General features: G+C 23.8%; 2 protein-coding genes across 3 annotated transcripts in view; one reads left to right on the forward strand and one right to left on the reverse strand.

Annotated features, from left to right (window-relative positions):
• The window catches only part of LOC100577198, a 60468-nt gene that overhangs the window by 31961 nt on the left and 4075 nt on the right, over positions 1–24432 (forward strand). The window contains exons 1-3 of one of the 2 annotated variants that reach the window (XM_003251823.4): positions 334–472; positions 20558–20776; positions 22351–22651. In XM_003251823.4, the coding sequence (XP_003251871.2) occupies positions 405–472; positions 20558–20776; positions 22351–22651 (588 nt within the window). In that variant the 5' untranslated portion in view covers positions 334–404. Of the gene's footprint in view, positions 1–333; positions 473–20557; positions 20777–22350; positions 22652–24432 lie in introns of those variants that run through there. The other variant, XM_026443489.1, reaches the window with a different exon arrangement.
• The window catches only part of LOC725974 (calcium uniporter protein, mitochondrial), an 86244-nt gene that overhangs the window by 14706 nt on the left and 47106 nt on the right, over positions 1–24432 (reverse strand). The gene's annotated exons all lie outside the window — the stretch shown is intronic.

A 24432-nucleotide genomic window follows, 5' to 3' on the forward strand; every position in this document is an offset into this window, starting at 1 on the left:
TTAAATTTTTCTAAACATATTATTTTATTATATGATAATATATGTATATTATATATTATCCTTAAATATACATTAATGATCACGAAATGAAAATAAAAGGAAAGATACAAATCAACGTTTCGTTAATTAGCATGATCGATTCGTGATGTTCGATGTAATCGAAAAAACGACGCACAAACCGGGGGAAGAGAGTTCGGCACAGCGGAACACACCGGATATCCGTTTTAACGCGCGTCTCTGTCCACTTCATGAACGTGCACGCAGCTGCGTGCAGGACAAAGGGTCCGTGACACCAAGTGTGCATCAAAATTCGTTTGCCCTGTCTGGAAAGAATCATTTTTGTTCTGAAAACGCGTGCGAAACCATTGCTTCTTTCCTGTGGATGTGTACAATGCCGGTTAGCCATGTTTGCTGTGAAGATTGTTTATTATCAGGTGACGATGGAATTCGTGGAGAATGTTGGAGATATCAGGTATTATTTATATTTTTGTTTTAAATGTTTTAAATAATTGAATTCATAAAAAACATTTTATAATTAAGACAAATTATAAATAATATTATTTTAATAATCTGGTAGTCTAAATTTTCTCATTAAAAAAATTTTAAAATCCATTTGGATTATTATTATTCTTCAGAAAAATATTGAAATTAAAAGTTGATGTGGAAAATTTTAGATATAAAAGATATTAATGGATAAATATTTATTATTCTTACAAAAATTAGAAAAAGAAAGAATGAATAGACTTTTTCTGATAATAATCTTCTTGAAAATAATAATAATATTATAAAGTAACTATTAGAAAAATTTTATTAAATTTATAACAATATTATTTGATAAAGAAACAATCAATATCTGCATTTTTGTATTTATAATTTTTTAAGTATAATAATTGTATATATTAAATAACATTAATGTATAATATAATATACATGTTTGTTTATGTGATCGTGAGAAAGTCAGATGTAGTTAACTGTGTGATGTTCATTTCTTGTGCGTTATATATTTATGAATAATGTTAGATTGTTTTGTTAGAATTATTTCTTTGGATTTATCATGAATATATATTTGTGTTTTAAACATTGAAACATTTTTTTTTTATATTTAAAATATTCTCGAAGAAAAATCCATAATTTAAAAAATATAAACTGTATAACGATAAATTATAAACTATAAAAGATATTTATTAAAAATAAATTTGAAATTCTTTCTTTTTTATACAGTTTTAATATAAAATATTTAACAAGATAATATATTTTTATAATTAAAATTATAAATAAAAAAGAAAATAATATTATTAAATATTCGAAGCTTTCATCTTTACGAATGATTATAAGAATAGATATAAAAGAGATTGGAAAATTGCTTCGTTAGAAATCGTGTTAACAAGCATGAAAATGATTAACTGGAAGTAAAATCGTGGTATGTCGATCGTGAAATGTAATCGAAATTAAAATGCGTGAGCAAAAAGAAAAAAGTTTTCAGAAGTAGATTTTCTCATACAGAATTTATTGGATAGAACAATTATTTTCAATAGCAAGTGAAATACATTTTTTAAGATCAGAGATAAAATTTTATTTTATTTAGAAAAATTTGTTCTGATAAGCAACAATATATAAAACAAATTATTTGGAAAACTTAAAGAAAAATTAAAAAAAATTATTAATGAAAACAGAAGAACAGAAAAATTTCTTTTGCAACCGAATGATTATGATTTATGTACAAAGTATTGGAAAAATTTGATCGATTGTTTTAGTTAAAAAATTAATTTATTTTTATTTCAACACCAGATTGTATGAAACTTTTTTGCGAGAACAGGAATATGGTCCTCATTATGCAACATCCTGTCGTTCTGTGGTTCTGTTTCCTGATCTTTCCGAAGTCACGAGGAATCACGCAATGACAACTAATATTACTTTCCATTTTATTTAACAAAAATTTAGGATATTGTTCACTTATACACAATATTTTTTCATATATGATATTTATATTTTTTTTCTTTATTTGAATCTTAGAAGATTATAAAGGATTAAATTAAAATCTTATCATATTTTTCTATTATCATTTTGTCATTTTTTAAATTCTTTTATCGCAAATTTCTTAAATTTTCTTAAACTAAGGAATTGAAGAAAGTATAGAGGAATTATAATTTCTAATTTCAATTTTACTAAAATTTTTTTTTATTATTTTCGTGAATCATTAATGATTCATACAATTAATATGATGATTTTAATTTAATATAAAAATTTAAAATTTTCGAAATACAATTAATAGTGATATTCATCGATTGAACGACTTACAATCAATTTATAGTTAAGCTCGTCGAAAATTTCCGTTTACGTAATAATAGAATCATTATATGCACGGATGTATTCTGTTTCTTCTTCTTCTTTCTTTTTTTTTTTTTTTTTTTTTTTTTTTTTTTTTTTTTTTTTTAGTTTTTACAGCGAGCATGAAAAGTTACGTAAAGGCAGCGAGCCTCGAAGCGTGGAAATATTAAAATTGATGTCCACATTAGGTAAGAACAGTTTCTCGATCAGGTACGATCCCTTGATTGCATCGAACTCTCGCTACTTCCCTACATTACATTTTAAATGCGTTTCTTTTTTCGCCACTTTTACTTCTTCACGTTAAAAATTGAATGCAAAGTTGAGGAACAATTTTCTAGATTTTTTTTCAGATAAGAAGCTAGATAAACTTATACTATAATCATACCTGCTGCATTCTGTTCTGTTTTGCGAACATATTTACATGATTATCTCTCTTATTTGCGTTATTATTTCTCAACGTAGTCATCCACAAATGAATTTATTCGCGTTAAATATTCAGTATATTTGTGAAAAAGATAAGAACAAATCTATATTTAGTGAATATTTATTATTCTATTTCACAATGATAATCTAATAGTTTAGAATTAAAGATGTACAATATATGCAAAATTATATTTTAAGTAATAAATATATGTTTAAAATATTCGAATAATCGAATAATTTTATCATTGATTGTATAAGTAATATTTCGAATTTTATATGTTATAATTTTTTAATATTATATACTATAAAATAATTATACAATATATATATATATATATATATATATATATATATATATATATATATATATATAAAATATTTGCATGCCTTGTTTGCATGCAGTAAAATATACATGTACATAATATAATAATATATATACATATTTTTTTCATATTTGTTCATATATTTTTTATATTTAATTTTATGATTAAATAATAATTACTACATATATATAATATATAATATTACATATATTATATATTACATAAATTTTATCTCAATAAAATTAACAATGAACAATTTTAAACAAAAAAATATCAAACTTTAAATTAATGACAAAATATCCAACAATTTTCGGCTATTGATTATTTTACGTAACTCACTGTGACACACCAAAAATGCACAATAGTAAATTTGTATTCTGCAATAAACGATCGTGGTCACAAGAAAATTTTCCAACTCGCGGTTCGTGAACCGCAACCTTCACTGTATCTCTTCCGGTGCTCGATCCTCTTATCGAAAGTCATTCCATCGATTCTGACTTGAACGATTCTGGACTCGAATTACACGTGCTACTTGAATTACTTCTCGCTTTCACGAATTTCATTTCTCTCGTTTTCCATACAAATCAAATATATATGAAATATTGATCATAAAGAATAGGAAAAGTTGTCTTTGTCTCAATGGAAGGAAATTTGAATTGTTTTAATATTAATATTATTTATATTATCATTGTTATATTATTATTATTTTCTATTATAAAAATAAAAACTTGATTAATTCTTTTTTTTTTTATTGACTTTTTGTTAATATTGTGAATCATTTCTAGATTCAAAATGATTCATGCATTTCCTGACGAATAATTCGAGGTGGTTGTTCCGTTTCCGTTCATACGCTTTTGTTGCACATGGGGACGAAATGGTATCCTTGGTAACTTTGTGATTCATCGAAAAAGAGGATTTGAGCCACAATTTTTTTTACAAGGTTCTTCAGTTTAGCATCAACCAGAAATCAGTAATGATGTTAATCAATATTATTTTTTAAATTTTGTTGGAAACATTTTTAAAAATTTTTACATCAGGTTAAATCAGGTATTTTTTTGTAGTTTTTTTATATTTATATAAATCATTGGTGTGAAGTAGAGAATAGAGATAAATGTCTGTAATATTTAAAATCGATCATTTTTGTGGCTTTCATCGTTTTTTTAAAAAATACGAAAAATATTAAATCGTCAGAGAAAGCTTGCGATACATTGTTAAAACGTGGTAGATGAGTGTTGAGTGATATGTGTAATTTTTGATGTGAATATTGTATATGTTCATATTCACTTTTATCGTGAATATTTCCCCAAACAAATTCTAATTTTACATTAAATAATTCTTTTTTCAAAAAAAGTTTCACAGTGTATTTAATATATCAGATATTTTTATATCTTTATTTTTCATATCTTCATTTTTTTTTCTTAAAATTGATAACTAATATTATTATTTGTTACAATTTGCTACTAATGAACTATTTTACAAAAATAATGGAAAAAGAATTAAATTTTTAATTAAATCGATTTTTTTTTGCTATTACTAGAGAAAAGTTACAATTGCATACAATGAAATTAAGTTAAATTAATATTATTATTAATATTTTCAATTATTGCTAATAAAATTTTTATTAGAAAACAAGATATTCTCTTTTATTTCCTAATATTTGTATCATTAATTAAACAATATAATTTCATATAAAAAATATCTTTTTGCCTAAAAAATCAAATTCCAAAGAATATTTGTAGAAGTTAAATTTCATTTTAATACAAAAATGTAATTTATAATTGATATATATAAAAAAAACAAAAATTTATTAATAAAAAATTGAAGATTTATATTTATTTTTCTACTGAAAATTTACGTAAAAATGTTGGAGAGGAAAAACGAGTGGCGCGTGAAACGTGAGGCCAGGAACGAAATAAAAACCGGTCGATCGTTAGGAAAGTCATAATGTCATGCGTATCCAGGTGACTCGGATGTAAGTGGTACCTAGGCCAAGCGCCATGGTCACTTTCTTCTTCGTCGTCTCACGTGACATTGTATTTGCGACTCGTTGAACACGAAATGAAAAATGAAATTCCTCGTGAAAAATCTATTATTATCAAATTTATTCTAAAACCTCTGCATAATTAAGTTAAAAAAAAAAATAATAATTTTGAAAGAATAATTCATTTTATATTGCTATTATGTAATTTTTTAAATTTAAATATTTAATGAATATTATTTGTTACTACTTATTAATTTACAATATTTATTATCTTCTTTTAGAACATATATTAATATATATATATATAATTTTTATAAATAACTTTGAAAATTGAATACAAATTTTTTTGTTTTAAAATTTTTGTTTTAAATACTTTTAAAGCAATTTTAAAATGAATCATTTAAATGAAAATTTTATATTATCGATTAAATGATTATTATATATTAGTTTATTTATGAAAATATATTAAATAGATTTATACATGTATATTAAAATACATTTACTTATTTTATGAAAATGATTATAAACATTTAATATCTACCAACTTCTATGACCATGCAAAAAAAGATAATTTCATTAAATTTTTTCGATCACTAATCACTTATTGTTTGTTGAGTTAATTAATATCATAGCGGATGATTAAATGCGATTTAAATACGACCTTCGTAATATTATTTCGATATAATTTATTCGAGAATTAAACGTAATACATCTTTTCAATCCACATCGATCGATGATTCTCTTCTATTCCTTCACTCACGAACAAAACATATGAATCTTCCATGAATATTTAAAATATTTCGCCAACATATCTTTTTGATATCCTATCGTTTGATCATGATGAGAACCTTTTCTTCGCAACAGGTTCTGTGATAGGATCGATTAAAATATTTAAATCGGTCTGTAAACATTTCAAACATACACATTGGACTATGTCACGGTCAAATCTCAATAAAACAACCGATAGATTTTTAATTCGATTCGCGCTTCATGAAAGAATTAACTATATTACATGTGCCGAATATAAAACAGACCATTTTTTGCTTCAAGATCGGTAATCTTGACACGACATCGTTCCATTAAATCTTTTGAGGATTATACAGGAAATGGAAAAGAGATCAAAATGGATTCTATCTGCTGCGGAGACAGCGTAAATTGCTGGGATTTTACAACATGACATACTAGTAAATTGTGCACTCTCTCTCCCATTTCCATGAGTTAGCAGAACTTTACTCACTAAAGTTTGACAATGGGGGAAATTTCGCTGTTGAAATAGTAATTAATGATTATGGGAGGTATTTAGAAAAAGATGTTATTGTGAACTACGTGAAAACCAAATTGATCAATTCTTGAAAGATAAATTGTTTGACTTTCACAATGTTACTATCAGAGCATATTTATTTTTCTGATAATAAATTTAGAAATTTGAAGTTTAAAAAAAAATTAAAAAACGCGAAATTAATTAATTCTATCTTATTCAGTCATATCATATTAGCTGAATTAAAACTATTTAAATTATTTAAACTATTTAATTCTAATATCAACTTTTTAAAAATTAAATGATTCGTTTTTATTAGACTAATAAATTTTATTATAACTAATATATGAAATAATATTTATCTATTTATTTTGTTTTAGAAGAAAAATAGAATTCAAGTAATATTTATGCAAATTTATTTAAACATCATGTGTAATGTGACTTTGTATTTTCGAAAAAAAAATATATATATACGTCATATGTGTGATTTATCTACGTCTGGATATAATTGACATTGCGATTTAACATCATTAGCATATATTAAGTTTGGAAAATGATATGCGGCTTTTCATTTTCTTTTCAACGATATTTTATCCACGTTGAACTTTGCCAAGAAGAATTCCACGTATACTTTGCTCGCTTTTTTTTCTTTTCATCGATTGCTTACATCTTTTCTGTTTTTCACGATCATCGTGTAAATGAATTAAATCGTAATGCGAGATAAAATGTAATTTCAAAAGATGCGCGAAATTAAGATAGATAATAATTGGAGACGAAGTATTTAGTTTATAAAGTAATGATATAGAATTTTAAAGATGTTGCGTTTTTATTAAAGTAATTATATGAATTACATATCATCCATGATTTCAGATTTGATATTCATAATCTTTGATTTTTATTATAAAGATCATTCGAATAGTTATTATTGCGAATTCGAGAATTCTTTTTCGAAAAATTTCTTGTTGAGAAAAATTAATCCATTCATGTTAAATAAAACGGATGTTAAATTAAATATAATTGAATTATATTTAAAGATTATAATTAAATCAATAATGAATGAATTTTGATTACTAAGAAATTATTAATAATATTATAATGCATTAATTAGAAATAACCAAAGCTGACGTAATGATAAGTCATTTATCATGGAATAATTATTTTTTTATCTTAGTTAAGTAAATAACAATAATAATAATATTTAATTGTTAATTGTGAAAAAATTATATATATAAATTTTATTTTTATTATTACATGTATAAATTTTAATACATTTTTGTTGGAATAGTTTTTATATATCTTTATGATTTCTATTATTTTTTAACTGTTATGAAACAATATTTAAATTTTCATATATTTTTACAATTTCGACATAATTATTTTAACAGGGATTTTTAAAAGAAGATTTTTAAAAAAATCTTTTTATTATGAGTACTTCATCTAGTATTATTATAACAAAGAGCAAAATAATGGATATTAATTTTAATCTTAATTTTTGATTATTTCTAATGCGAGAAGAAACTTTGACAATTATTTCTTTTTATATCTTCCATTTTTTTACATATATTATAGTTCTTGTCAAATTCTTGCAAATATAGCACACGGTCGTTGGCACTTGACCCTCGAGTTTTACGATTATGATCATATCTAACTAAGTTCTTCGAGTCGAGCATTGCAATCTTCGACATTGGTCATTGTTGCAAACGCCCCTGACACGCCATCCTCGGTGATTGGAATAATAACGTCCCTCTATTGTTCTGTGGGGGCGTTTATTTTCTTTTTCAACGATTATGAAAAGATCATTATATGTTTGACACTTTGATACAAAATAAAATTTGTTTAAGGAATGAGAAATTCTTGAATTCTATTTTTTTATTTGCATTAGCATACGATTATTTAATTCTCAGAATCTTACAAATTTCAATCATTGTGTTTTTTCTTGAAAATTAGAAAATTATCTTTTTTAATTTCCATTGTATTATTATTTAGTATTACATTAATCAAGTATATTATCAGTTTACATTATCAGTATTACATTATATTAATCGACATATTCTTTCTAAATTAATGTGCTAATATCCTAATATTTTAATATGCTATTTTTCATTATCATCTTTTTATTTTTTGTTTTTAGAATTTTTTTTATATTTACTATTTTTTTTTTTTATCATTTTTCTTTTTATTTTATATTCTTTTGTAATTTCTTTATTATAGGAATATCTATTATATTGATATTTTCATATTGTTTTTTATCATTACATCTTTTTTATGACTTTTCGTTATTTTAATTATTATTAGGATTGTTTCTTTAATTTTTATGCTTTCTTATTATTTATATCTTTTATTCTTTTAAGAAGTTGATTTTTTCTATTATAAGTAAAAGTAAATGAAAAGTTCTTCTTAAAAAAAATAAGATCGTTTCCTACAATTATCTTCAGATATTATTCAAGAAGTATTATAAAAAAAATCAAAAAAAAATCATCGAAGATATCCATAATAATTAGTTACAATATTGATCATCATTGAATTAATCATAAAATGGATGCTATTTAATAACAAATAATTGATAACGTAAATCAGCTTATGATTCTTTAGTATTTTAAAATAAATTCAATAAATTAAAATCAAAGAATAGGAATGGATTCGAATTTCATGATATAATAGAAAATGACTATGAATATCAATGACTACTTATCCTTTCATGAAGTATTCATCTTGTATAGCGAAAGATTGAAATTAAAATATAAATATATATATATATATATAAATATATATAGATTAAGTATTTTTTTGGAGGGGGGGGAGGGAGGGGAGAATTTTTGTATTCCTTAGTAATTATTCTTTAATAATTTTTTCTTCATTTGAAAGCATAATTTGCTCTCTTTACAACGATTAAAAAAAAAAAAAAAGAAAGAAAAAAAGAGCAATGTCTCATAAATATTCTTATACTCACAATCTTATTATTCAAAAGAAATTAACCTATCGCACAAAGAGAAGGAAACGAATGATCGAAGCTTGCAATTTCCAGACGAAACTCATTACAAGACATTTATTCTGAGAAAAATTAGATTTTAGAACGGATGAAAATCACGTTCCATTCATTTAAAAAAATATATAAAAATTATACAAAAATATAATTATACATAAAAATTTTAACATTGAAGAAAAATAAAGATTATCGATTCTTTCTCGATTTCCTTTCATAACTTGTCTCGCTTCCGAGTCAACGAATCAATGACGTCACACTTTAAGGCTAAAGTGTACATTCTACTCCCACTACAAATAGACAATCCGAGCGGAGACACAGGTACACGTTGTCTTGTCGAGGGAACAGGTGCACAGTGGCGATCGGCCGGCCAAGTACAACGATATCTGCCAGTTGATGCGCGAACGAGAAAGTGAAAAGCCGGTATCTCGCGCCTAAAGATCGTTCGTAAATCGCTCGTAAATCGTGGACAATTAGAATAAATTGTGTCTTGAGATAATTGAATCTTGACTTGCTACATTTCGTATATGTATCGAGAATTTACGTGAGTGTTTTTCGATCGGTTTTTCGATTTGCATTGTTTTTTTTTCTTTTTTTTTTTTTGAAAGATTGAAGATATTAGGAAGAGGATTTGATAAGACAGGTAAAAGACTGATTTCATAGATATATTTTGGAATGGATGATAAATTTTTGTAGAAAACGACTGATAAAATAAATTTTAAAAGATCATTAAAACATTCGGTTTAACAATATAAGAAATTTTTTTTGATTAAAGATACTTATGCAATATAAATTCATAAAAATTCATTAAAAAATTGAATTGTAAATAGAAATTTATATTATTATATTGAGTATTTTGCTTTATATGTCATATGTTTTTATATCCTATTTTACATAAATACATTAAATATTCTCAGACTAATAAATTAGTTTGATATATGAATGCCTATTTTTAAATTGAATGATCTATTGTCATAAATAATTAATAGCAAAAAAATTAAAAAACTAAAAGATAAATAAAAAAGAAGAAACAATAAATCAATTAATATGACTATTGAGACCATTGAAATTTATTTGACAGATTTTATTTTTATTAAACTTATTATTTAATGATATAATAATTCTCTTAAAAAGAAATTATTCTAAAAGTATATTATTTTTTTATTAAATAATAATATTTCCGTTTTTTAAATAGTAATGAATTTTGAATTAAATTTATAGAAATGGGAAACAATAAAGAAAACAATTAGCAATATTTTCAACGATCAATTCTCATAATATAATAATCTATTTGGAATATAAATGTTATAATTAATTATTCAAAACTATTATTTTTACCAAATTATTAGTTATGTTAGTCTTTCATCATTCTATATGAATATATTCTTTTTATTCGATAATTATATAATTCACGTTTTAATATTTTTAGTCTGTTAAAAGATGCTGGAGCCAAGGTCAATTGGTCAGAAGAACAATTGACGTCAAACAGACATTTTTGCAGTGGCTAGTATAAGTATCTTGTTTTTAACGCTGCTAATCAATTATCGTTCTTTTACACTTTTCTATTAATTTTCCTTAATTCATGACCATTAAAAAACAGTGAAAATGTTATTTTGCGTCGACAATTATATGCAATTTGTTGTTTTAATTAAAAACACTATGATTAAATATTTTGTATTAGTAGTTTCATATTAATAACGAGCTATGATATTTGCTAGTTTTTTATATTTCTACAATGTAAAATCTAAATGAAAAATATTAAATAGAATTCAGTATGAAATATTATATCTCTAAAAATTTGTCAAATTATAAATTTATTAATTTACTATTAATTAATCTAATTATTAATATATTGCAGTAAAATATATTAATTACAATGTTAGTAATTATTATTAGTAATATTATAGATATATAATGCAAATATTACTATATATATAATGAAATATATATTATTTCATTATATAATATTATTATATATACATTTATGTACATATCGAAATATGTTGTAATAAAAAACAGAATGAGATTCAAAATAAATTGAATCTCATTATCTATTTTATTATGATATAATATAATAAATATATAATATATAATAATAGAATAAATAATAGTAATTTAAATTAAAAATAATTTCAAGCAATCCAGTATATATATATATTTATACATGTTTGAGAATTGAAAAACTGCTTTGATTTTGTTTTAAAGAATCTATGATTTTAGAGATGAATGAATTTCTTGATTTTCCGATTTTCCGGAACCGATCGGTATTTCGTGTTTCTGTGTTTTATGTCTGACGAAACAGCGCCTGTTAAAGAGCTTGAAATTGTGCAACGTTTGTTTCAAAGTTAATCGAACGAGCACAGGTATCAGTCTTGCTGAATTGTTTTCGTGTAAACGATTCATTCGCTAACTACAGTGCTGGAAGTAATTAGAGATTCTGTGGAAGGATAATAAGCAATAGGTGAAGAAAAAAGAGATTTGTATATTTAATAGTTTTCATTGTGCTATATGGTATATAAACTTTGATTTTGCAGCATATTACTTTGTAATATTAGCAGGATTGTGTAATATAGGATTGTACGTGATTATCGAGAAAAGGGATTTTTAATGTTAGAAAAATTGTTAGAAAATTAATTTATTTTAAAGTTTTGATTATTTTATTATTTCTAAAATATTGATTACTTTATAGATATTTTAATGATATTTATAATAATGAAAATTAATTTTTATTGCAATAATAAAGTTACAAAAAAAAAAAACTAAATGTTACAAGATTATTTCTTATTTTAGATAAATTTACTTTTTGATAATTTAAATATTGCAATTATATCAATATTATATATTGATATATCTTCTTATATTCATTATCTATTTTTTTAATATTATTAACTGATTTTTTTTTTTTAATAATGAATATATTTTCAACAGAAAATATAGATAGTAAAGCAAGATAATGAGAAAGGTTTATCCAGTTTGACTTGTGAACAATTTGAACAACACGACAAATTTCTATTGGCTAGAGGTGAACTATCGACTGTTCAGACCACGGAACTTCTTCCGGTTTGTGTCATAGGATATTCCTACCGCGTTTCTCTCCTGTATACAGACTCAGAAGCCTTTCCTTTGTGGCTACATGCGAGTGCAATGATCCACGCCCGATCAACCGGAAGCCTATATCGATTCCGATACATTCATAATATTTGAGGGAGAAGCAGTTAGTCAATGCGTTGAATGAATGTATATACAAGTTTATTAAGAATTTCTTCATCCGGTTGAGTTCTTGATGTTACATATCTGTTATTAACTTAAGATTTATTGATTCGTTTTAATATCGGGTTAAATTGATATAATAACATTTAATAAAATTTCTTTAAAATAGATTTTTGAGTTGATACGTTATATAAGCCATTGTAATAATTAAATGAAAATAAAATTTTTAGATAAAGAAAAATATTATTTAGTATGTAGTATTTGAAAAGAAAAGATTATTAATTGTTTATAGACTTATGAAAAATTTGAATTTTTTAAATTTATTTAATTAAAAAATTTTGATCATATCAAATTATGCAAATTATATTATGTCAGAATTGATATATTTATATTTTTTAAATTCTTCAAATAAATAAAAATTTTAAAATAGTTTTTTCGTCTACTTTTATAAAAAATAGGAACTAAAAATTTAGAATTAAAAAGAATTCGAGTTGAAGTTGACCTATCTATAATTAAAGTTTCTAAATTCTAGTGTTAATTTAGAAACATTTTCTACAGTGAAAAGCGGTCGAGAAAGCGTAATCGAATTAGTTAATTTTTAAACAGGCAACACTTGTTCTCATTTGCTTCTACGTAGTTCATAAATTTCAAATTATTTTGATCTTTAATTATTACACTTGATGCTTTTCAATTCTATCGTAAACTCGCTGTTCAAAGACTAAGCTCTTCCCTTCCTCGTCTATTCGTAAAAAGTTGGCTCTCACGCAAATTCATTTATTTGAAGTTTTACGGACTAGCGAACCGAAACTTATGAATGAAGTTCGTCATGCTTCAATCTACTATTACAATCTTTTGAACATTTTAATTTTTCATTGGGAAAGACAGAACATAGAATTTTTCGCATTGTTAATCCTTTTATTCGCGAATTAATAAGCATAAATATTTATCTGTTTATTGAACGAGAAATGAACAATTCATGTGAATAATAATTTATTGGATTTATATTATTATAATAATACACTTTGATCCATTAAAGTAAAACAAAGGTGTAATTATTATAAAATATAATATAATAATTAATATAAAATCTTTAATTGTCTTTATTGGCAATATTTGACTCATTTCTAATATTCCTCTAAAATTTTATATAAAATAAAAAAAAAATTGACATTAATTTTTTCTAGGAACATTCCATTTCATAATTCTGAATATCTTGTTATATACTATGCGAAGAAACGTTTAAATAACACACCGACGATATTATTCGCTTTCGCATTTGATGAAAAGAAATGGGTCGCGTTGTTCACAGATGGATGATCAAGGGATTCGAATATTAAAGGTTGAATATGATTCGTGTGCTATGATCTTTTAAGTTAACGTTGTAAAAATTGCTCAAAAATGTGGCATAAAAATATCGATAAACCCGTTAAAGGTATAATTCTAGCTCGAGTTCGTGTACGATCGATCTTCTTCGACATTGCTTACTTTTTTACTAGTAAAATGCCTGCACGAGAGTAATCGGTTTTGTTTTTGATTGAAAATTGCTGGATACTCGATATTCGATTTCGTGAGATTTTCCTATCGCATAAAAAATAACAAAGAATGACACGAAAGACACATAATTATCTTTTGCTTGTTTTTCTTATTCATTTGGATGTTATTTTACGGAAACTCAAAATACAAAAATATCTTCTTTAAAAACATGTTTTTTATTGAATAAACTTTTTACTAGTTTAGTTGAGAAAAAAAATCTTTATCTAATAATATAATAGTTTCAAATTTTTTATTCTTACTTTTATTCTTATTTTTTATTACTATTAAAATTTTTTAGGGAAATTTATTTTGTTGAAAATTAGAAATTAGTAGATAATATTTTATGAATAAAAAATTATTTTTATATCGAATATTAGAAATTTATTGAAAATAGAAAGATTTTTTAAAACGAAGACGTTTTGAAACGAACTATGATTAAAAGTAGTATCTAAATATTTTTTATTATTATTTTTTATTATTTCTTCATTAAAATGAAAAAATAATGTCTTTTTACCCTTATTTCTATTTTTATAATTAAATCTTATTTATTAAAAATAAGCAGATATTTTTTGAGCTATAATAGGAGCTATAATAAATAATTAGAATTTCTAAATTTATTTTAATTATAATAAAAAAAAAACGAAAGTTTATTAATTAATTGTCATTAATTCTTCAACGATGGAGATCAAGTTGAAATATCTTTCCAAGCAGAAAATTTTATGCAAAACTTTATGAAATTATTTTGTCACATGCAACGTTTTTTTTGAATCATTCTCTATAAATACATTCTAAATCGTATGGATTATGATCTCTTTACGTGCCGTTTAGTTATGAAATTAGATGCATCTTAATAGTCATCGTTCCAATTTTATATATTTTATATAGTATTAATATTATTTTTTTTTTAAACAAAAATTGATTTTAAAATATAAGATTTCTCACACAATTTACTTTTGATACAGAATTTTATACTTAAACATTTTTATTAATTCGTAGATAAAGTAAAAAAAAAATTGTGTCCATATGTCGCGACATATAGAGAAGCATGGAAAAACAACAATCAATGCTAAAATATGATGCCGAATTTAATACAATGTGTAATTTATACGAGTTTGTAAAAAAAGATGCAACTTTTGAAAAAAACGAAATCGTTCAAAACGAAACATGAAATTTCTTTGGGATTTTTGTTCGTCATTTAAAGTTTCTTCAATGAAGAGAATAGAAAAAAAAAAAGAAAAAAAAATAAGAGAAGCTCGAGTCAGTTCACGTGGCTCGTAAAAGTGGCCAAGATAACTCAGTAAAAATCTTACGTAATGATTCGCCGTGCTCAGCCGAACACAATGAGATGACGATACGCCATTTGCATTCTGACTTCAAGGATTCGTGTAAGCGAAGTCGGTCGAAAGGACGCGTTTGCTCGCAGTTTCTGATTGTTCAAGCGGAAAAATCAATGATTTTGAGTTAAAAATTATTTATACTAAAAAAAAAAAAAAGAAATTTGCAATTCTTTTCTTACAATATAATCGATACAATAAGTATTAATGACATTTTTTGAAAATCTCGATTTATAATATAATTATATATAATTATAATATAATAATTATAATAAATAAAATAATAAATTGAAAATTAATATATTGCCAATAATTGGTCGAATGATTCGTCAAAATTACAACGTTAATTTTTTTTAAATCAATTGTTAAATTCAATTACAACGTTTCAAACATTAAAATGAATTTTTCGTGTTATTATAACACGAAACACTAGGAAATTTTGAATTGTAAATTTAATGTAGTTTTTTAACTCGTTAATTTTATTTTTCAATCGCTAATGACATCCGTGAACGATGTGTTGAAAAAAGTTATGCGCCATCTAGTATTAAGTAACTTATGATTTTCCCATGGTATATTAAAGTTAAATCAATAGAAAGGGAGAATTTGTCATATTAAACTTTCAACCGATTTCACAAGAAAAGAATTAGATTACTTTCCAATGAGTTTTATTTATAAATTTAAATTCTAAAAGATAGTGAAAATAATATGAAATATATCAAGACTATTTCTGCCTTGAAATTCAAAAGAGAAACAATTTGAGAAACAATTCCAATTTTCAAAATGATAGAATTGGTTGGTTAATTTAGTTTCTATGTACTTTAATTCATATTCCGTTTAAGAAAAGAAAAATTGCGAAGCTTCATCAAATAATGATATATTTATCCATAAATTTCTTAAATGTAAATTGTTTGAGAGTCGTATTCAATTTTATGCAATGCGGTTACAAGATTTAAATTATAAATTTTATTTATTATATAAGTTTTATGATACATTCACGAGATAGTCGCATGACTCGTTAGTATGCGAATCATAAATACTGAGTTTGTGCATTTCATCATGGAGCAATCTTGACACGAATTTCCGATGACCTTTACAATGCCAAGCACTTGATTGCTCTAATTACTCACGAAACTTGGTCTTTCCTATTGTTATATCCAAGGATAATCGCGTAAAATATATAATAGTTGCTTTTCCGAAATTTGAAAATTTTTAATATTAATTCTATTTCATTCCAGTGTTGGAATATATTAATGTTAATAAAATTATTAAATATAATTAAAAATATATTATTATTATTAATAATTTATAATTATGGTTATGATTAATGATTTATTAAAGGAAATTATTATTATTATAGTATTATTAATATGTAGTGAAATTATACCATTATTACACATAGAAGATTATGCTTAATAATAATACATTTCCTCATACAAATCTGGATATTTGCTCTTTTAAATACTTAAAGTATCTATTGAAATATATCTACGTTTATAATAATGTTTCTTTTTATATATTTTATATATTTTATATATTTTATAATATTTTTGATTAATAAATGTTAACTTTGTTTTGTGATTAGAACGTTTAAATATTTCTGTCTTATTTATATTTATTCACATTTTATTTATTTTAAATATAAAATATTAATTAACACTTAATTAACTAAATATTAAAAAACACTTGTTTCAATAATTGTAAAAATAAAATAACAAATCGTAGTATAAATATTTTGTGGATAAATATTTTTTGTATATAAATTTTATTGATTTTATTTTTATATAACTCATTTGAATAAAAATTTGAATACAACAAGGTATAACAAAGTATCATTAAAAACATTATATTATAAATCCTTATAAACTTTTCTTAAAATAGCATAAAAAGACGGTTTGCCTTCTAATTTCTATCAATGCTGACCGAGCAAGTAGAACCATAAAGGTGTGGTTTCGTCCAGTTTTCAAATAAGTGAACGTTGCGTGACGACTTCGTTTATTATGGCCATCGTAAATGCAGTTTCATACCATTATATATTATAAAAGTACAATAATGTATTGATAGATGAAACGAATCATTGGAGACCATAATCGTGATCGTGATTGTCAGAGAATTGTGTAATTAGATCGTTAAACGTATGCTAGATCAAGCTTAAATAATCGATATGTGCGAAAATCACGTAAGGGATTTAATCAAAGGGATAGACGTAAGGAAATTTAATTAATACTGGATCGTTTTTATCTGTTGATTTATATATAAGACTTTTTCGCAATTCTTCTCTGTATATTAATTATATCATAAATTTTATTTAATTATCATTCTTATTTACTCTTCATTCATAAATATTTTAAATATTTTAAATATTATGTATACAGTCGCAAAAATATTCATATCACTTTACGTGAATTTAATTATAATAAGTTATATTATCAAAATCAATAATAATTCAGTTTTATATAAAACATTGTGATATAGATCATAATGGATTATATATAGAATAATTTTTTTATTAATGAAATATCATTTCAAGAGTAACAATAAAATCAACTATAAAGTTGAATATTTTTAAATATAATTTCATATAAGAAATTAAAATATTAAATTGTATAAAATATTTTAAGTTTTATACTTATTTTATACTTATATTTTAATATTTTATTATTCTGTTATAAAAAGTATTTTCAATTGAAATTATATAAAACATGAAAAAAATGACAAAAATTTGAGGATTTATTTCTCATAATTAAAAAGAATTTTTCATAAACAAAATTTTTTATCAAAATCAGATTTTTCAAAATATATAAATTTCTTTATAAGATAGCGTATAAATACTTTTATGATTTTATAATATATGTATATAAGATGTTAATATATTCAAGAGACACCATTGGAGGCCATTGATATATCGATTCTAGAAGCTAAATAAACATTGAAGCTAAATAAAAATTGATATATAAAAGTGCTGATCACGATTCACGTATTACAAACAATAGTTATAAATAATTAAAGTTTGCATTAGACATAAAGTGAGATCGTTGTTTCCGTTACATCTTTGTTTCTCATTTCGTTTAAGACAAATTTAAATTATTTATAATTTAACAAATAAACTTCAAATAACATTTTTGCACATCAACTTTTATATTTATTTTAATTTATAGAATCGATCCTTCAAAGATGTTCTTCGAATATATTAGCATCTTGTATATTGATATTTTATGAAATAATATTATTAAATAAAAAATGATTTTTCATAATAAATTAAAGATAAAGAATATAATCTTTTTAAGCTTCGTTTCTGAGAAAATCAATATAAAAGTTAAAAAAAAATCAAGATTGTGATAAATATAACGAATAGTTTAAACTAATAATAAGAAAATGGAATGATAGGATATGGTTATTTTCAATATATGTATGAATATATTCATTAAATTCGATATCCTATCATTATATTATGTATTACATATATATTTTGTATAATATATATTGTATCAGATTCAAAGGAAAATTGATGTAATCGAGAGAATTTATAATAAAAATTGTAATTAATTCACAACAAAAATAATGGAATTATATCAAGCTTATTATTAAAAAAAAATTTAATATTATTACATAATTTTATTCATTAACGAATAAGCAAATGAAAAATACGAAATTTTCTTCTTTCACTAAAAGAAAGAAGAATATGTTTATATATAATGTGTTTTATATCAAGCTTATTCAAAAGCTTACTCAAAAAAATTAATATTATTACATGATTTTATTATATAATTCATTAACGCAAGCAAATGAAAAATACGAAATTTTCTTCTTTCACTAAAAGAAAGAAGAATATGTTTATACATAACGTGTTTTACAATTTCACGATTCTAATACTAGGTCATATGAAAAAGCTTATCTCCGACACGGCGAGATGATTTTGACAAAGGATCACGTAAAGCAAAATATGTACCGCTACTTTGAGTGAATTTTTTGTACGGATCATGACTGAGCAAAGAATCGTGTTCGATAAAATAACAAAAGAACAAGTGATCCTTGCACGAACGTAAAAAAATATCATTGTACACGATATTTTTCTTCGATAGTTTATAAATTTAAATAAATAAATACAGAAGCCTGTTATTCAATTTAATTCGCTTCTATTATATATTTGAGACGAAAACTTTTCACGTACGACCTTCTACGTGATGTTTGCTCATGCTCTTTATACCTTTACACGTATTATACCTTTTAGCGATTTCCACGAAAGGATTATTAAATCCTACCAGGAGGTAGTATATCAAGCATTTGTGTTAACGTCTTGTGTATACACAAAGGGGCTCAAGACGACATAGTTCCATTCATTATTGATATACGATATTGATTGATATACATGGTGACTGGGTAATACATACGAGATATACGATTAAATACGATTATAATGGAGTATTTCCTGCTTTCTGTAATAATAATAACTCGAAATAACAAGTATTACATACACGTGATATATTTCATCTCATCGTAAAGAGGATTTAAAGTGTTTAGGAAAGAATAATAATCGTTAAGAATGGAAGAATGGAAGAATGGAATTAATGGTTTAGATTAATGATCTAACGAATAGAGTAATAATGATGCTATTGTTAATAGAATTGGAATGAATGGAATATATTAGTTATAATTAGATTTATTGATACTCGGTGCTTTATAATATTCGAATAAAACTTTGAGATTTCATTTCATTAGAGATATCTTGATAAGACTTTTGGAATTAATATATCCACATTATTTTTTTATTGATATAAATGATAAAGTTTATTGAATGGATGTTTTTATGATAATATTATAAATTGAAATAATTTAAGACAATTATTGAATCTTTGAAATGAATGGAATATATGTTATTTTCATTTTCCAACAAATAAAATTTGAATAAAAATTAATTAAATTTTGACGAATTCCACGAATTTTCAAAACGAGAAAAAAATATTATACAAAAATATACAAAATTTAAACTAAACAATTTTCAGATCTGACAAATTGCAATTTTTGCAAATCTGATAAATTGAATTTAATTATCATTGAACTTCGTTATATTTAAAATCGTTTCAAATCGATTGGAATTTTAAAATTCCTCTCGAGTCATTGAATGAAAAAAAAAAAAATCATTGCCTCTTTCCAAAAATTGATTTAATTCAATCCGATTGATTGCAGAGAAGGGGGACGACACGAGGCCAATTTGACGCAGTCCACGCAGGACCGCAGGAAGCTTTTGAAACGAACAAGGAGCCTTGCGGTTATATCCGAGGACGAATCTCGACACGATCGTGGAACGCATCATTTCAGACTCGGGCAATCGACCTTCGATTTGCCCAGGAGGCATCAATTGATCCCACGAGCCAAGCTGATTGATCGAAATTCTTTGAAGGACAGGTGAATCGAAATTAATGCTTTTTTAATTTTCTTTTATATAAAACGATGAGCTCGTTCGGATAACTAATCGTTATTATAATAATAAAAAATGATAAATACGCATTTTTACGATCACGTGACGTTTCAAACATTCCAAAGATTCTTAGATAATTTTAAACGAATGGAAAGTCTTTTCGATTTAAAAAATATTCGAAACAATTAATTTCGATTTTAACAAATGATTATTATTTTTTCGATAACTGATACTGTGAATACTATAAATATTCAACAACTTCAATCCCAATTATCAGTCAGTTTAATCAAAACGCAGTGTTAATATCAATCAAATTCTGGACCTGTAATTAAATGGATCGTATATTTCGTAAACTGAGTATTTAATATCCTATTATTTAATTTCAATTAATTTATATATATATAAATAAATTAATTTATTTATCTGTTAATTTATCTGTTATTTGGAACGTTTTCAAAATATTATTATTAAAATTTGTTTGCAGTTTCGAATGATTTTCGAAATCAAATTGTATGATGAAGAAGTGTTTTGCTGCTTTCATAGTTCATTGCTGACGATTTGATATTAATAATATGATTACCAATTATAGTTATTTCGAATCTTTTAATCTTTAATTGATACTCAAATGATTTTGCGATTTTTAGTTCGATTTCGAATAAATATTTTGGGAATTATGAAGATTTTATGTGAAATACACAACAATTGAATTATTTATAGTATTTTATTATCTGACGAAATATGAGTTATTTAAAATTTTTTTATTTTGATCATGAATATTTTATATTTTTTATGAAAAAAATAATGGGAAATATTTAAAATATTTTATCATCTGATATACGTATAAATTATTTTAAATAAATTTCATATCAACTGAATATTTTGTGAGCAAATTTTATTTATTATGAAGAAAACATGTAATATTTTTTGTATCTATATTTAGATATCTTTGCATTAAGAAAGTCTGCATAAACTGTTACAAGGATCGAATTATTTTTCTTTTTTATTGATTACTTATTTTTACTTTTTATTGCAATCTAATCATGAATATTTATTATTTATTTATATTTATATAAATTCTTGACACATATTTGAAGAGAATAAAAACTTAACTTAAAGAAAATCGAAAAAATTTTATTTTTATCGTTAATAAAATAATTATTTTATATTTCTATGAAAATATTACCGTATGATAAAATTACGCGACGAAGATTGAAATTAAAATAATTATATAAACTAAAAAAATACAGACTTTCTTGTTTCAATATAGATAATTGACAAATTGACGTCATCTTTATTCAAGGTTAATAATTCTCGCATTTTAATGAATAAAAATTTCATCATCTCTCATTTATTAATTCATTTATTAATTCACGAAATGAAAGATAGAAAAGCGAAACAAGATTTTTAAATTATACACAAATTTTTCAACTTTCATTCGTGTCAAGATAATATTCTTGATCATCATTTGTCCACAATTTGAATACATAATACAATTATTCGATCCAATTCGATCATTTTCCAATTCCTTATATATTTTGATCCTTTGTTATTTATATTTCAGACTGTGTAAGAGTCAACAGCATCTCTCGGATTCATACGAACGATTTAACGAAACAAAACCTTATCATTCCCGATCTGCTTGCGGTCTACACTCGATACCGTCCGAGTCGTTTCCAGATCCTTTGCAGTATACTCGAGGTAATCGGACTGATCCTGACCGATTGAACATCCTCGACTGGCCCGAATCACCGAGACGTTATCGCAGTATACAATCATTGGACACTGTTAGCGGCTTAGTGGATATTGTGGAAGACGGCTGGCCCATCGAGGGAAATCGTAGCATCGATTGTATCTACACTCAAGTAAATCTTTCATTTATATTAACTATTTGTTAAATCTTTTATATGATTCATCTAAATAATTTGAAATTTGAATTTTATTCCGAATTTTATTTTCGAGAAATGAATTTTTTTTTTTTATATAATTTTTATATAAATTATTTCATGAGATTTTTTATTTATTTATTTTTTTTCTTCACTTTTTTGTTATCATGTTATTATCATTTAATCATTATGACAATATTTTTATGGTATTATATATAAATTTCTTTTAAAATTTGAAAAATGAGATATGTTTAATGCTTTGTTAGATTTTCGATAAACGAGATTTTTTTTATAATTATTTTTTTAGCGAAAAATTCGCTAATTTTATCGATGAAAGCAGATTAAATGTTTAAAATATGTTAAAAATAATGTTAAAAATAAATTTTTTAATTAAATTTCAAAATTATATTTTTAATTTTAATATTAATATATAACATTATTATTATATATTAATTATTTGCTTAACAAAATTCTTCTAATTAATCTTTTCGTTGATAATGTAAATTACACTATGAAACTCAGATAATAGTAAATACACATATCATTAGTTGCATATCTAGTAGAATTCACATCGTTATTTCGGGTGATAAATTCGGCCTTATCTTCTGGTAGGGTATTTGAAAACGAGAATCGTTATGTTTATCTCGAAAATCAAATAAAATCTATCGTGAGATATGCGATTGTGAGGTAAGAATAACAAGAATTGATATTCACAGAATCATAGAAATTTTAAATAGGTATATGAAATATTGAAGATATATTTACTTAAGATATTTTGTTCGAATTATAATATTTGTATACAGATAAATATGGCAAATTCAAATAATAATCTTACGCAAATATATACATTTAACTTATAAAAATAATAAGTTATCAATATTTTAAAATCAGATATTTATCGTTAGTTATGTTGTCCAATTTTGTTGAACTTTGTTTAAATTTCAGTATACTGTAGATTTAATTAAACAGTTTCAAATCTGTAATTGTTTTGATATTGATTTTTTTTGATTAAAGAATCATATGTATAAAATATCAATAGTATTATAGATTATAGTATTATAAATTTTAATTAAATTAATAGCCCATAAATATTATAAAATAAGTAAATATTTATGTTATATAATATTACGATATATATATTTCGTAATGGTAAACATAGTGCAATTAATACAATATTGTTCCGAAATAAGTAAATGTATCGTTTGAAATTGACTATTCACTGCTAGAAAGAAGTCTCACAGGATGATAAAGAGACAAGAGGGATTCTTTATAAGATACCTATTCCAACCTTTGAGACGCTTTTGGAGAGTTTTAACCTCTTGACATACAGGAATAATAGAAAATTTTTCCTTAAATATTCGAAATTGTGAATAAAAATATAACGGAAAAAACGTAATTATTTTTATAAAAATAATACGATAAATCATTTAAAAATGAAAATTGAAATATTTGAAATTTAATAATTGAAAAATTGAAATTTATATATTATTTGTATTATTTAACTATTGAAGATGCTTCCCTTTCTTGTGCAATCGAATTAAATATATTCATATTGATAAATAACACAAAGTATGAAGAATCCATGTGAGAATAAATTCCCCTCATTCTGACCAGTCAGACCCACATTCCTTTCGTGGGAATTCTTTTCAACAGTATACTATTCGGCCTGTCTTTGTTCTCGAAGGGGAGAAGAAACGAAGAATGAAACGAGGGGCTATGGAATAGTGGTATATCATAAGTAATCCATAGACCAAGCAACA

Source organism: Apis mellifera, linkage group LG10 (assembly GCF_003254395.2).
Source record: "Apis mellifera strain DH4 linkage group LG10, Amel_HAv3.1, whole genome shotgun sequence".
NCBI classification, from domain to species: Eukaryota; Metazoa; Arthropoda; class Insecta; order Hymenoptera; family Apidae; genus Apis; species Apis mellifera.